General features: G+C 32.2%; 2 protein-coding genes across 2 annotated transcripts; both read left to right on the top strand.

Annotated features, from left to right (window-relative positions):
- Positions 1–577: 577 nt before the first annotated feature.
- LOC107630721 (high mobility group B protein 13) lies at positions 578–2580 on the top strand. Its single transcript, XM_016333938.3, has 4 exons — positions 578–1106; positions 1211–1309; positions 1394–2188; positions 2286–2580. Exons 1-4 carry the CDS (start codon positions 654–656, stop codon positions 2400–2402), a joined length of 1464 nt encoding a protein of 487 aa, XP_016189424.1. The 5' UTR covers positions 578–653; the 3' UTR covers positions 2403–2580.
- Positions 2581–9917: 7337 nt separating this feature from the next.
- LOC107630722 (putative GABA transporter 2) lies at positions 9918–15978 on the top strand. Its single transcript, XM_016333939.3, has 7 exons — positions 9918–10427; positions 10505–10735; positions 11145–11242; positions 14581–14767; positions 14841–14971; positions 15044–15280; positions 15383–15978. Exons 1-7 carry the CDS (start codon positions 10343–10345, stop codon positions 15770–15772), a joined length of 1359 nt encoding a protein of 452 aa, XP_016189425.1. The 5' UTR covers positions 9918–10342; the 3' UTR covers positions 15773–15978.
- Positions 15979–16488: the final 510 nt, after the last annotated feature.

The following is a 16488-nucleotide window of genomic DNA, read 5'->3' as shown; positions in this document are numbered from 1 at the left end:
TCAAAGTTAATTTTTTAATCAATTGGAATTATTAGGATGAATGGAGGATATAATTGGATGTTATTTTTGTATTTGATTGTTAATAAATATAATAGATAATTGATAAAATAATAATTTATAAAATAAAAATTTATTTTTATAATTAAATAAAATATATGGGGTTAATTTGTAATTAAAATTAGTTCAAGAACTATGTAGTAATTGATAAAAAAACTCCAAAAACATGTTTTCTACTTGGACCACTTAGTGGTCCAAAGGTTCCTGGACCACCGAATCATGTGCCTAGTATGTTGTTTATTTAGGTAATTACTCTATATTTTATGTATTTTCATAAATTTTATATTTATTTAATTTAAATAAAAAATTCTCTAAATAAGGTGGTAGAATAAATTGTTTTGAGTAAATAGTTGACCGTATTATTCCAATTCCGCTGGACTGACATACATAGTTGTTATCTCTTCCTTGGCACCAACGGTCAAATTCGCAAGGAACACACTTTCGTTCCTGTTTCAAAATTTGAAAAATTCGACCGTTGCGTTGCGTCACAATCCGTCCCTTAAAAGCGACCCCGCGCCTCTTCTTCTCCATAAACAAACACTGAAATCAATTTCTCTGTTTCCATTTCCCTTTTCTTTCTTGACATCACATAATCCATGGCTGACACTGCTGCAGAAGTTCCCACAAGGAGGTCAAGGAGCAAAAGGGCTCTCAAGGACAAAAACTCGTCAACAAATGAGTCCGCAAACACCATCACCACCAAGGTCTCAGAATTCACACCTCCAATTTCTGAACAAGTGATAATGAAGGAGAACCTCGACACCACCACCACCGTTTCTCAACCCAAGAAAGGAAGAGCTGCTTCAAAGAAACAAAGCACGAAGCAGCAGCAGCAGCAATCTCCTTCTTTTGAGAAAGAGTTGCTTGAGATGCAGGAGAAGCTGCAGCAGCTGCACCTCGAGAAGGAGAAAACCGAGGAGCTCTTAAAAGCCAAGGATGAGGCCCTCAAGCTCAAGGACCAAGAGCTTGAAAACCGAGGCAAGGAACAGGAGAAGCTCCAGACCGAGCTCAAGAAGCTCCAGAAGTTGAAGGAGTTCAAACCCACCATGGTTTGTTTGCCATGCTTGGATCTTGATTTTTTCTTTTTTTTTTTTTTCACTCCCTGTTCTTGTTTTGCTTTCTTTTTTTACTAACGGTGTTCATAAAATTTCAGAACTTGCCTCTTCCGAAAGATAAGGAACAAGACAAGAAGGACAAGAAGAAAAGGCCCTCTGCTCCTTACATTCTGTGGTGCAAGGATCAATGGAATGAGGTATTAATCCAACAAATATCTCAAAAAGGTTCCTTTTGCTTTTAAGAATTGAGACTAACTTATTGAAGGGTTGGCTTTTGTCAGATCAAGAAAACAAACCCAGAGGCAGAATTCAAGGACATCTCAAACATGTTGGGGGCTAAATGGAAGACAGTTAGCGCTGAAGAGAAGAAGCCGTACGAAGAGAAGTACAATGCTGAAAAAGAAGCATATATGGAGGTAATGGCGAAGGAAAAGCGCGAGACGGAGGCACTGAAGCTGTTGGAAGAGGATCAGAAGCAGAAGATGGCGATGGAGCTTCTTGAACAGTACATGCAGTTCAGACAAGAAGCAGAGAAAGAGACTACAAAGAAGAACAAGAAAGAGAAGGATCCATTGAAGCCAAAGCACCCGATGTCAGCATATATCCTTTTCACAAACGATAGGCGTGCGGCTCTTGTTGCGGAGAACAAGAGCGTTGTGGAAGTTGCGAAGATCACAGGGGAAGAGTGGAAGAACATGACGGAGGAACAGAAGAGGCCTTACGAGGAGATGGCGAATAAGAAGAAGGAGCAGTATGTTCAAGAAATGGAAGCTTATAAGCAGAGGAAACATGAAGAGGCTGCAAATCTCATGAAGGAAGAGGAGGAGCACATGAAGCTTCAGAAGCAGGAAGCGTTGCAGCTCCTCAAGAAGAAAGAGAAAACTGAAATCCTCATCAAGAAAACAAAGCAGAAGAAGAAGCAGAACAAGGAAGATAAGAATTCTGACCCAAACAGGCCTAAGAGGCCTCCATCCTCATTCCTCTTATTCAGCAAGGAAGCAAGGAAAGCTTTACAGGAGGAACGTCCAGGAATCAACATTTCCACCCTTAATGCACTCATTTCATTGAAGTGGCAGGTACTATTGATTATTCTTTTTACTTGTCCCAGTTTACATATTATTATTATTATTATTATTATTATTATTATTATTATTATTATTATTATGGCTATAGGAACTGAGCGAGGAAGAGAGACAAATATGGAATGGGAAAGCAAGTGAAGCAATGGAAGTGTACAAGAAGGAATTGGAGGAATACAACAAAACCATTGCTACTTCAACTGAAGAATGATGTGGCCTTAAGATTTGTTGAAATGACATGTTCAAGTTTGGATTGAACAAGACTTGTGTTTAGGTTTCTTCTAGCTCTAGTAGTATGTTAAGTAGTTCAAGTTTAGAATGGTTGAAATGTCGTGGTGTTTATGATGTGTACCGTCTCAGTAAGAAAATGGAATGCTTATTCTCGGATCTATCTTAAAATATTAACATTAAAAGTCATTAACTTTAGGGAGAAGACTGTCGGCCATTTTGTTCCAAATTATTGTGCGCACCCACTAAAACTGCAATATACTCCCTTTATTAACTACTATTGCTACTTTAAAAAAAAAAAAGTATTAGTTATATAAATACATCACGTTTTGTGAGAAAGTTCTCAGAAAAATATCAATAACTATATAAAAATTAGAAAGACACTAATAATACATTATCAATCTTATCTGGGAGTATAATCATATTTAAGAAAAAAACGATCGTGATATCTTTTTATCCTCACAACACCTACGCTGGAGCAGAAGTGTTGACCGTTGAGAAGGATATAGTCATACATCGGGGTAAAATGAAAGAGTGAGGACTTTATGTATCCATTAATTTGAGCATTCGACCCATATTTGAGCAGGTGGCTTGCAGTATTTGAGTCAGTAGCGTTTTTTAATATGTTATGAACAAAATTGAATTGAATTAAAATAAATAATATTTTTGAAAATTTTTAAAAAATTTATGATAAAAAATATATTTTATTATTAAAATAGTATTTGACTCGAAAATTTACAATACGTCAATAATTTCAAAATATACAAACAACAAATAAATATTCGACAAATTTAAAAGTGTGTTAAAAATAATTAGATATTAAATATATATTTTTTAAAAAATTTTAAAGATCAAATTTTAATGTAATATTCTACAATCACTATTAAAAAATTAAATTTAAAAATTTTATGTGAAGTGAAGTTTTTATTGTGAATGACTAGTTCTTTAAAAGAAATTTAAAGATTAAATTTTATTTTCATTTTATGTATATTTTTTAAATAGTTATTCAAAATGTTACAGCCAAAATTTGGACTAAATTTACCAAATCGTTTGCTTGTTACAAATTTTTTTGTCACTTATAAGAATATAATATATTTTTTGTTATTTTTGTAATATTTTTAAATTATTCAAAAATTTATTTGTCATTTATATCTTAAAAAATTATTTTTGTACAAGTTAAACTTATTAAGATAAAAACTGAACAGCTAATGAGTAATAGCTCAAATGACATAAACTCCCTATACTCAATTAAGAGGTTGCGGGTTCGAGTCTCCTATCTTTCCAAATTTTGTTATCAATAAAAATATTTTTAAATTATTTAAAAATATGAGAAAAATATTCTTGAATTTTTATTAATGTACAACATCTCAGTTCATAAATATGTATTTTTATCATATTCTTAATTAATTTAAAGATATTAATTTTAATTTTATTTACTAAATATAAATATTATAATTTTTTTTAAAAAAATCATCTTTCAAATCAATTTTGACAAAATATTTTAAAAAATAAAAATAAAAAAAATAGAAAAAGAATAATAATTGTAAACAATGTGAATAATAGAATAAAAAAGAAAAATAAAAATAAATTTAAAATTATAAATCAAATTATTAATTAGTTATTTTTAATTTTAAATTTTAAAATTTGAAAAATAAGGATTAACAATTAAACCAAATAACATTTGGTACAGTTACTCCCAATATTACGCTAATCTCTCATTCTCCGTTTGCGATCTCCGGTCCACTCTCCGCCGTCTGTTCTGATGTCGCCCAGCCTCCCACCGATGCCGCCGAAGCAGACCCTACAGCAGCCCCCGCCTTCACCGTCGCAACTCACCCCACCGTCAACAACAATGACGACCACCTCGACGCCAATGCATTGTTCAAAGCCATTTAGACCACTCCGTTTTCGCCTCCCATGGCCTCGACCGCAAGATTTCATGGCAGTTCTTTGAAGAGAATTGAAGCATGTAATTTTCAAAAAGAAAAAATGAATAGAAAACAGAGGTATGATGATGATGTATACAAGATAAATAGTGAAAATCAAGAAAAAACTTAGGGCAACTTAGTAAAGAAGAAAATACAGTAAAAGTAAATTTGGGATTATGAGAAATATGTATCACACCTCTTTCATCTTGAAAGTAAGGACTTCGTATTTATACTTATGACTCATACTAACAGAGTCTTGCTTTTCTTGACCTGCACTAGCACTATTACTCCCTTAGTATCCACTATATATTTTACACCCCTCCTCAAACTTATGATTGGTCTTGGGACCACTCTAAGTTTGTACTTGAGCTTATCAAAGGTTGCTGCTGACAAGGGTTTGGTCAATAAATCAGCAATCTACTCTTGACCTGGGATATGGACCACATTTAGTTCATTGCTTTTGATATTGTCTCGAACAAACTGTATATCAAGTTGGAAGTGCTTAGTTTTGTCATGTAACACTGGATTGGAGGAATTACAGTGCTTAAGTTGTCACAGAAAATTGTTGGAGATGTCTGAAGTTGAACTTTGAATTCGAGCAACAAGTTCTTGATCCAAACTGTCTTTGCTACATGCGCTGCAAGACTTCGAAATTCAGCCTCTGTCGAGCTCCTACTGACAGTGATTTGCTTCCTACAACACCAAGACACAAGATTAGATCCTAAAAAAAATACAAAACCCAGTGATTGACCTGCAGTCTTCAAGGTTTGATGCCCAATCAGCATCAGCAAATCCATACAATCTGAATTCTGTATTCTTATGAAAGAGTAATCCTTGTTGCTTAATGCCTCGAAGATACCGAAGAACTCTCTTTAGAGCCTTCCAATGTGCAAGCAAGGGTTTATGCATAAACTGACTAACCTTGCTCACAACGAAGGAAATGTCTGATGTGGTTATTATGAGATAATGAAGACTTCCAACAACAGATCTATATAGTCTTGGATTCTCAAATTCTTCTGAACTTGTAGTCAACAGCTGAAGAGATGATATCATGGGAGTTGGCATTGCACTTGTCTCTCCCATGTTTACTTTTGAAAGTAAATCATTCACATATTTTGTTTGAGATAAATGAATATGTCCTGCAACAGTTCTTCTAACTTCAACACCTAGAAAATAACTCAGTTCACCTAGATCCTTTAATGAAAAAACTATATTTAAAGTTTTAATCATCAAGTCAACTTGAGTTGAATCACTCCCTATAATAATGATGTCATCTACATAGCATAGAAGATATATGACATGATTAGAAGTGTATTTCAAAAACAAAGAGGTATATGATTTTGCAGTGGTAAAGCCAAATATTTTTAGAGTTTTGTTTAACTTTAGGAACCATTCTCGTGGTGCTTGCTTTAGACCATATAGGGATCGATTTAGTTTGCACACTAAGGTTTCAAAATTGACTTCAAAACTCCTGTGTTGCTGCATATAAATAATTTGAGATAAATCTCCATTCAAGAATGCGTTATTAAAATCAAATTATCGAATAACCCAACCTTTGGATAAGGCTAAGCTTAGCACAATTCTCACAGTAGTAGGCCTAATCACTGGACCAAAAATCTGGTCAAAATCAAAACCTTCACTTGTCCAAAATCTTGTGCAACTAATCGTGCTTTGTATTTCTGCACAGATTCATCAAGATTCTTTTTAGTAGTGAAAATCCATTTAGAGCCTATTATTTTAGCATGCGGTGGTAGCAACACTAGGTTCCAGGTATTAGTTCTCATAAGGACATTATATTCTTCTTTCATAGCCTCATACCAGTGTGGTATAATGAGAGCAGTAGCTACAGTTTTTTGTGGTCTTTCTTTAGATTTCTCATCACTATGTTTAGTTAGAAAAATTTTGGGTTCAGACTTGCCTGTCTTGGATCTGGTATTCATAGGGTGGACATTAGTGTTTGGTGGAATGGGAGAATTTTGTCGTACACTATGACTATGTTGTGAACTATTACAGGATAACTGACTCTCTATAGTAGAACCAGGAATAGGGGTTTCATGGTGCAGAATTGAAGGAGAAACTTGATTAGACTGAGAAATTTTTATATTAGAGCTAGTGTTAGTACCATGGTTAGTACCATTACTCGACTTATGAAGAGTTGGATTATGGGAGGGCTGATCATGAGAGAGTGTTTGTGTAGGTAAACCAACATATGTTGATATAGTAGGAATAGTCTGAAAAAATTCTTATTAATAAAATTATTATTAGTACTAGTCTTCATATACCGTAAGTCATTAGATGAATTTACAAATAATTCTTTATATGAAAATATAGATTCATCAAAGGCAATATGTCTACTAATAAATACCTTACCAGTGGGTGACAAGCACCTATAACCTTTGTGATTCGCTGCATATCCCAAAAAAAGGCACTTGTGAGATCTATAATCAAACTTATGTTTGTTATAGGGTGTCAGCAGTGGATAACATGTGTTGCCCAAAATTCTCAAATGTTGATAATAAGGAATTTGATTAAATAATAATTCATATGGTGTCTTACCTTGGAGAATAGGAGTAAGTAATCTATTGATTAAGTATGTCGCAGTAATTACTGCTTCATTCCAAAAGGTAAAAGGAAGGGAAGCTGTAGAAAGCATTGCCAAAGCTGTTTCTATAACATGACGATGCTTTTTCTCAGCCTTGCCATTTTGTTCATGTGTACGAGGACATGAATATCTATGATGTATTCCATATTTAAGTATAAATTCTTTAAAACTATTGGAGCTATACTCTCCTTCATGATCAGTTTGTAACTCCTTCAATTTATGTCCTGTTAAATTTTCAATGAGTCTTATATTATAAAAATGTAATATATACTTGAGATTTAGATTGTAATAGATATAGACAAGTGTACTTACTATATGCATCAACAAATATAACATAGTACCAAAAATCAAGATGAGATATAATAGGGGCTGGGCCCAAACGTCAGAATATACTAATTGAAGAGGTGTAGTGTAAGTAGTACTGTAGTAGTAGAATCAGAAAAGGCACCTTGTGTAATTTTGCATAAACACAGTTTTCACACAACGAATTATCAAAAGTTGAATTAAAGGAGTCAATTATATTCTGAGTAATAATATTGTATTTATTTAAGACTGTGTATATAGTTTGTTTGGCAGCATATCTCAGCCTCTTGTGCCACAATTCAAAAGAAGAACATGTAATAGCTAGAACTCTAGGTATAAAATTTGAAGAAGAAAAATGAGGAACAACAACATTAATAAATTTGTAGATTCCTCCTCTACGAAATCCTTGCAAGAGAACCTTCTTGGAGAACTGACATTTAACAAAGCAAACAAAGACATGAAATTTAAAGAAAACGTTGTTATCTTGAGCAAATTTTGAAATACTGATTAAATTCTTTGTGATATGTGGTGTGTGAATTAACTTTTGTAATTGAAACCATTTATTTGAGTCTTGTGCATAAAGAATTGAATTTTCATAATGTTTAATAGACAAACATGACCATCACCTATAAGAACTTGATCTGGGCCAAAATATTCTGTGTTAGTAAGTAGGTTGGAGTGATTTGGGGTGACATGGTGAGATGCACCTGTGTTTAGATACCAAAAAGTGTCTGCTACTGATGAGGGAACAGCCATGTATGCCTCAAGATGATGAAAGAATGCTATAGGTGGCGGTGGCATGGTAGATAGCACTGATAATTGTGATGATGGTGTAGAAGATGAAGAAAAATGAAATTGAAGTCTATAAAGGGGTGTAGTGGGATTTGAGAGAGGAGGAATTTGTTGATCAAATCTATGATAGCAATGCCAAGCAATATGACCCGTACGACCACAAACTTGGCATTGTGGTCTAGAATTTGAATTAAAAAACCTGCGTCCTCAAGAGAACCTACCCCCTCTGCCTCGTCGTCCTCCAAAACCCCTTCTTTGATTGATGGAAGATAAAAAATTGCCTTGTGTCAAATGAGCCTATGCCATTAAACTATCTGAATTTCAAAACTTATCTACCATATCATCATGAGTCATAATGAGAGTTTCAACTTCACTTAACAAGTACATTTTTTATTTTGCATTGACAGTAAAGATTAGCAATTCATAATCAGAATTCAGACCCTCAAAAAAAGTGCTTTAATATGCTCTACTGATGTAAGAGGGCTTCCTAAAGCCGCAAGAGAGTCAGCAACATGTTTGACTTTGAACATATAATCAGAGGCAGATAATCCATGTTTCTTGATGAGTTTCAATTGTGCCTTGAGTTGTTTGATTTTGTACAGGGTTGACTTAGCGAAGTAATCTTTAATTTTTTTCATATTTGAAAACTAAAAGCACTGCCTACCACTTTGTTTTTGAAATTCGGATCAATTGATGCAAGCATCCATGACATGAGATTGGAATCATCTTGCCTCCACTGCTTGTAGTGAGCAGATTTTTTTCCAGCAATTCGATCTTCTTTAGAAAGGTATTGAGGGAGAATTTTTTCTGATAAAAGATGATCTTGTAAATCTTGTCCATAAATGGTAGCCACGGCTTGTTGTAACCAAGTCTTGTAATTATTTTCACCAAATTTATTTCCAATCGGGGTGAGTAATCGTTGATTCAAGAAGCATACCGTGGTAGGAACAGATGTGACGACATTTTGGGGGTTGTTGTTACTGTTGACAGAGTTAGAATTAGAAGGTGATTTAGCCATTAAAGAGTAAAAACCTAAGCTCTAGATACCATCTGAAGAGAATTGAAGCATGTAATTTTCAAGAAGAAAGATGAATAGAAAACAGGGGCATGATGATAATGATGTATACAAGTTAGATAGTGAAAACCAAGAAAGAACTTAAGGCAACTTAGTAAAGAAGAAAATACAGTAAAAGCAAAATTGGGATTATAAGAAATATGTATCGCATCTCTTTTTCATTTTGAAAGCAAGGACTTCGTATTTATACTTATGACTCATACTAACAGAGTCTTGCTTTTCTTGACCTGCACTAGCACTATTACTCAAATTTGCCTTAGTGTCTACTATATCTTTTACAAGTTCACGCTTCTTCCTTCCCTCCTTTCTCCGCTATTTTCGCCATGAACCTCACAACGCCGCACAGCATGGATCCAAAAGGCTACGTTTACAGCAATATACTGGACACGCATATTGATGCTGTGAGGAGGTATGCAGCGAAAGTTTTATATAAATATGTGGATGTTTATTTTTCATGCAAATGAGATGTTTATTCTTAATGTAAATGAAAATTTATTCTTCATGCAAATAGAATGTTTGTTCTTAATTCAGCACTTGAAGTTGGTGACGGCATAAGATAGTGGCATTGAGGAGGGAGTTTGAATTAAAAAGGAGTGTAATTAGGATTAAAAAAAATGGTTAAAATTTTAATAGTAGAATTAAAATTAGATTAAAAGTTAATAATTTTTACACTATTTTTAACTTGAGTTGGAGTGATTTTTCTTTTTAATCTTCGATGGCTAAAAAATCAACCCATTATTCACATTGTTTAGATATTCAATGGTCTACCTAGAAAGATTGTAAAAATTTTACTAAATCAGCCTACACATTAGATTTCCCTCATGATGTTAATACTCTCCCTCTTCCTCCCTCAACTGCCTCCTCTGCCTCCTCTAGAGTTAATGCTTTGCTCTGCTTCACTTAAATGGTAAAAGTCGATGTCTCCGCGCATGCACTGCCTCTCCTTCTTAGTATAGATTAAGGAAAACTTTTAAGTGTGAACATACATGAATTATACATATCCGTATGTTCAGAAAATGCCAAATCCTAAATGTGTAAATGTGAAAGCGCTCTGCCCCTTTCCCCCTTGCCTAGCCAACATTCGCCCCTCCCAGTCCCACCACTCCACTCTCCTAGTCTCCTCTCTTGTCTTTTACTGATATTATTATTACTATTTTGCAATTGCCAATTTCCATTACCATATATAAATAGATATCCCCGGAATCCACAAGACACAACCAACCATGGCAGAACCACCTAAAGGGGACATCTCCCCAGAGAGCCGCAACGAGGACGACGCCGGAGCCGCCTTCGTCCTCGAGTCCAAAGGTAATCAACAAATTTTGGTTTTCAATGATATGATCCTGCAGCATGATAACAATCAAGAGAAAATGATGTATATGTAGGTGAATGGTGGCATGCGGGGTTTCATCTAACGACGGCGATAGTGGGGCCAACAATACTGACGCTTCCGTACGCATTCAGGGGGCTGGGATGGGGCCTTGGGTTCTTGTGCCTCACCGTGATGGGCCTAGTCACCTTCTACTCTTACTTCCTCATGTCTAGAGTGCTCGATCACTGCGACAAATCAGGCCGTCGCCATATCCGTTTCCGCGAACTCGCTGCCGATGTCTTTGGTAATTTCACCATGCTTACTATGCGGCACTGCCATTTATATCTGCCACGTGTCAATGTTGCTTATAGCCACATTCCCTGCTTCGTTGACTTTCATAACCGATGCCATCAAACTACTGTTTCAGCCCTAAATTTGGCCATTTTTCAATGAGGATAGATAATTCTTCCACACTATTTTTTGGAACAAATCTCTCGTTAACTTGTATCAATCTAATTCAAAAATAAATAAATAAATAAATAAATAAATAAAATATTTAAATATTTTTATTTAATTCTTAGACGCATATTTTTTATTATCGTTACTGCATATAGTGTAGAACTTATTTTAATAAGTTGTATTCAGTTGGTCATAACATTTCTTTTTCTTTCTTATTTTGATAACATTTTCTTGGTTGCTTTGGTTTGTGGCAGGTTCGGGATGGATGTTCTATTTTGTAATCTTTATTCAAACAGCAATCAACACTGGAGTTGGTGTGGGGGCAATTTTGCTTGCTGGCGAATGTCTTAAGGTTTGCCTAATTATTATTAGTATTACTTTTCTGCTTATATTATTGCCAATATTTCTAACAATGCTACGTTATTCTCTTTTTACATTCCTTCTTTTTTATGTCATTAAGTGAGAAAGGATAAAAGAAAGTATAATAGATTTGTGTCCTAGTGAATAACTCGTATATATCTCCATTAATTTATACTCGTACTCTACGTAGTACTATTTTATAAATTTAATAAATTGTATTTTTAAAATATTAATTAAGAAATAAACGAGAAATATTAAATTTTTTAATGTATTAATGATATTTTTTTTAAAAAATTTAACTAATATATATTTTAAGAATACAAATTAAAATTATTAATAATAAAAAATTTTAAATATTTTATTTTAATAAATTTTATATTTTTTATGAATAATTTTATTATGTGTTTTAAGAACAAATGATAACTAAAGCTTTAAAAACATAATCACTCAAAACTTTCCATTTGAATATCATCCGAAGTGTCACCAAAAAAAAATATCATCCGAAGTTCGGTTTTGCCGTGGAAAAATGGTTTTACACTTTAAGTAATTAACGTTTCGTGACGTGTACTATCATTCATTCTTATTCCATGGGGATAAGACATTTGACTATTTGAGAGTTAAGACATACGAAAATGGCAATATAAAAATATCAAAAATATTATTTGTATATTAAAATTAATTATTAATGTATTTATGTATAAATATATGTGATTTAATTTATTTTTAATGTATATTTATATTTTAGTATGTATTTTATATTGGTATCTGATTTTAGTAGCTGATTTTGGTGTATAATATCACCTTATTAATTAATTGAATTATGCTATGTGTATATCAAAATCAACTACCAAAATTAACTACCAATATAAAATACATGCTTGAATATAAATACATATTGAAAATAAATTGAACTACATATATATGTATATATACAAACACATTAGTAACTAATTTTAGTAACAAATTTTAGCGTACAAATGACATTTTTATAATTAATTATATGTCTCCTTTCCTACCGTGTGAGTTAAGCCGAAAAGCCGAACTTTTGGCGGCAAGCAAGGCAGCCGATTAGATGAGGTGAAAACGAAAAGGCTAAATCTAACAAATTTTAAGTTATATTGTCAGTTTAAAATAAAAATTATACCATTAATTACTTTTGAATTAAGATAATAGATTCTTAAATAATAAATATTATAAATTTAAAAGTAATTAAAGTATTGTTTTATTATTATTATTTTAGAGAATTTTTTTTCAACAAATCCAGTTAGCTTATTAAGTAAGATGTTTCTTTGAGAAAATTATAGATGAGATCTGGATATATATTGTATTAGGTGATTATTATGGGTGTGTTTATTTTTGTTTTTGGAAGGAAAAAAATATATTTAAATTTTTTAAAAGTTTCAATTTTTGGTTTGGTTATTTTTTTATTTATAAACGTAGAATTGATTTTATACCTATAACTAGGTTTAGAAGAAATAATAATTTTTAGCTTTTTGTCTTACTAACTGGCATTCAGCCATTAATTCTAAATAATATTTATTTTTTCTATCAATTTTATTTTTTTATACATGATATTATTTTATTTATAGAGTTCTTATTATTTTTTTATATGAGTTTTTTTTTATTATTTATTATTTTTATTTTTTATTAATTTTTTTGTTTGATATTATATATTTTTATAATATAATTTATTAATTCTATTAAGTAAAATAAATTAAACAAAAAAATTAATTATAAATAATAATAATAAAAAATTATAACATATTAAAAAACATATTAAAAATATTAAAAATTATATAGAAAACATACTAAAAAAATATCAAAAAAATAAAATATACATAAAAAAATATTATAATTTAATATTATATCTTTTTTAATAATTATCTATTTAAAAATAATTTTTACTAATATTATTCAAATAATATTTATTTTATCAAAATTAATTTTAGTATAAAATTATTAAACAAAAATTATGTTGATACGAATTCACTTTTATTCAAAATTAATTTTATAAAATCATTTTTATTCAAACTTCATTTTAACAAATATCAATCCAAATACACACTATATATTTAGCTGATATGTGTTTTATATCACACATGTTAAGAGCATCACAATTCACAAGGATAGAAAAATACAATAAAGTACTGACATAAGTGGAATTGGAATTTGTTTTATGCATTAGAGGAATAATACTTCGAGAGTCTATACTCGGTGTAATAAATTGATGGAGTAAGAGAATTTCTCTGAAAAAGAACTTGGAATGAAAAATAAATTGATGTCAAGTGTCATTGTGCATTAAAGAAATATTTAAATAAATTAAAAGTAGAAATAGTAGATATTTTAATAATAGTAAAATTTTATTATTCTCCATAAATATTAGTTAAACACTTATACTCACTTCAATTTTTACAACTTCTACTTTTTTTCAACAAAATCTTATTTATATTTTAATTGCTATTTAAAAAATAAATCCAAAATTAAAATTTATCTCAAATTTTAATATTTATTTGTATTTTTTATATTAAGTAATGTTATTAATTAATTAAAATTTGAATGACGTATTTTTGTTATTATTATTATTATTATTATTATTATTATTATTATTATTATTATTATTATTATTATTATTTATTTTTTTTTAATTGTGAATTATTTTTTAATTTAAAAAATTTAACAATATTATTACAAAATCCAAATTAACTACTATAGCTATGTTGATTTATTTAGGTAGGACCATAATAGAGATTAAAATTAATCTTCTTATTAAAAAAGATAAAAAAACTTTAGACTTTTCGAAGTATTTAGTAACTAAAGAAAATGAGTCAAAAACAATTATAACTTGACTTATTTAACATTTATTAATTATTGCAACAATTAATACATGAATACTAAATAATATAAGTTCTGACTATTTTTTATTGTCTCCCTATTATTACCGTAGACTTTAGTCCTCATTTATTGTTCACACGCAAAATTTAAGTGAAATTATTTCTCATGACAAGCTATAAACTAAGATTTAAAAGAGTTCTTAGTTGGAAGATGCTTTAAAGTTATCAATTCAAAATATGTTTATAAAGAACCTATAGTCATTCCCATTACTAGCATTCCCCGAATTATTAGGCTACGGTTATCAAGAGGAGGGAGGTGAATCAGCTTGCTGATCTATCAACCAACCCTGACTAATAAATTTATTAAGAGAGCTAATAAATTTACTTTATTAAGGCAATTGAATTGATAACTACTGCAAAACAGCGAGCTAGCTAGCTACAATCTTGTTTAAAGTAAGGATATTAAATTGGTGAAGTAATAATGTTACGTTTATTGAAGATCATGTACTCGAATCTTTCACCCCACGGAAGCCTAAAGCTGTACGATTTTATAGCAATGGTGACAGTGGTGATGATAGTATTATCTCAGCTTCCCACATTCCATTCACTGCGACACATCAATTTGTGTTCTTTGTTTCTAAGCCTGGCCTACACCTTCCTCGTCGTTGGTGCCTGTATTCATGCAGGTATTACTATTACTATTTCTGTAACTATATGATGCAATGCAATGTGTAATTAGTTTGCTTTGCTTTGCTGCAGGTACCTCAAAAAACGCACCTTCAAGGGACTATTCCCTAGAAGCCAACAAGTCTGATAGGGCCTTCAACGCCTTCACTTCCATCTCCATTATTGCAGCAATATTTGGGAATGGCATACTCCCAGAAATACAAGTAATGGAATCAAATTATTTAATAAGCATAATAGTGTGGTTATGAATGATATGAATGAATGAATGAATGCAGGCAACTGTAGCACCCCCTGCCACAGGGAAGATGGTAAAAGGGCTCATCATGTGTTATGCTGTAATATGCGTCACATTTTACTCTGCTGCAGTTTCTGGATATTGGGTATTCGGAAACAAGTCCAATTCTAACATCTTGAAGAGCCTTCTTCCAGATGACGGCCCTTCTCTCGCTCCCACTTGGCTCCTCGGCCTCGCCGTCGTCTTTGTGCTTCTTCAGCTCTTTGCCATTGGCCTCGTAATTAATTAAATCCATCATTTCCTTCCTTCCTACCTTCTTTGTCATATATATTAGAATTTAATAATAATAGAATGATCTGAATATCATCATCAATCACAGGTGTATTCTCAAGTTGCATATGAGATAATTGAGAAGAATTCAGCAGATGCCAAGCAGGGAATGTTTTCCAAAAGAAACCTCATTCCGCGCATAATTCTTCGAACCATTTACATGATATTCTGTGGATTTATGGCGGCCATGCTACCATTTTTCGGGGACATCAACGCTGTGGTTGGTGCTTTAGGCTTCATTCCTCTGGATTTCGTTCTGCCTATGCTTATGTACAACATAACCCACAAGCCCTCCAATTCATCTTTAACTTATTGGATCAACATCTCAATCATAGTTGTCTTTACTGGTGCTGGAATCATGGGTGCATTCTCTTCTATAAGGATATTGGTTCTTGATGCCAACAAATTCAAGCTCTTTGGCGGCGATATTGTCGATTAAATTAACTTATGTATAGTAAGCAACTACGTAGCTTAATTCGATCATCGCTGGAGCCTTATGATTGATTCAAGTGATGGGTGTTATATATTAAGGGGTCCACACCTCGAAATCTTAACTGTTCATAAATAATTAGTTACGGAAAAGTATAGGTAGCCAATGAAAATATTAGACAACGTGAACAATGAATATATCGGATGTTCAATTCATTAGGCGTGCGCCAATAGTTATTCTAATATTAAGATGGATCCCGCTAGGGAGACAATGGGTTATTGAGTTATAAAATGAACATTCCCGGGAAAGTATGAGGAGCCAATGAAATATTTATAATGGAGGTTTAGGGAGTATTAGAGATATAATTATTAGTGTTACTAGGGGTGAGCACGGGTAGCGGGTACCCGATTACCCACCCGAACCCGAACCAAACCAATCAAATTGGTTCTGGAACCGACGGGTAATCGGGTCCAATCCGAACCAAACCAATGACATTTGCTGATGATTGGTTCGGGTATCGGTTTTGGGGGTGCGGAACCCGAACCAACCCGTATACCCGATCATAATTAATTAAATAATATATATATATATATATATATATGACTTTTTATGTGTTTTCTAACTCATAACCCTAATCCTATCTCACTAATGTTTAGATTTTAATGTGTTTTAGTTTTAGCTTCTTTCAAAGATTATTCACTAGACTTTTGTATTTAACTTCTAAT

The sequence above is a fragment of the Arachis ipaensis genome, chromosome B3, assembly GCF_059453495.1.
Source record: "Arachis ipaensis isolate K30076 ecotype BB chromosome B3, ASM5945349v1, whole genome shotgun sequence".
Classification (NCBI taxonomy): Eukaryota; Viridiplantae; Streptophyta; class Magnoliopsida; order Fabales; family Fabaceae; genus Arachis; species Arachis ipaensis.
The sequence above is the reverse complement of the archived record's forward strand: the minus strand, read 5'-3'. Positions and strand labels throughout refer to the sequence as shown.

Excerpts from the sequence above, each read along its gene's own strand:
- LOC107630721 (XM_016333938.3), top strand. The coding sequence starts at position 654 with ATGGCTGACACTGCTGCAGAAGTTCCCACAAGGAGGTCAAGGAGCAAA. Across the intron at positions 1,310-1,393 it reads GCAAGGATCAATGGAATGAG|ATCAAGAAAACAAACCCAGA; the intron begins GTATTAATCCAA and ends GGCTTTTGTCAG. Across the intron at positions 2,189-2,285 it reads TCATTTCATTGAAGTGGCAG|GAACTGAGCGAGGAAGAGAG; the intron begins GTACTATTGATT and ends TTATGGCTATAG.
- LOC107630722 (XM_016333939.3), top strand. The coding sequence starts at position 10,343 with ATGGCAGAACCACCTAAAGGGGACATCTCCCCAGAGAGCCGCAACGAG. Across the intron at positions 11,243-14,580 it reads TTGCTGGCGAATGTCTTAAG|ATCATGTACTCGAATCTTTC; the intron begins GTTTGCCTAATT and ends CGTTTATTGAAG. Across the intron at positions 14,768-14,840 it reads TGGTGCCTGTATTCATGCAG|GTACCTCAAAAAACGCACCT; the intron begins GTATTACTATTA and ends GCTTTGCTGCAG.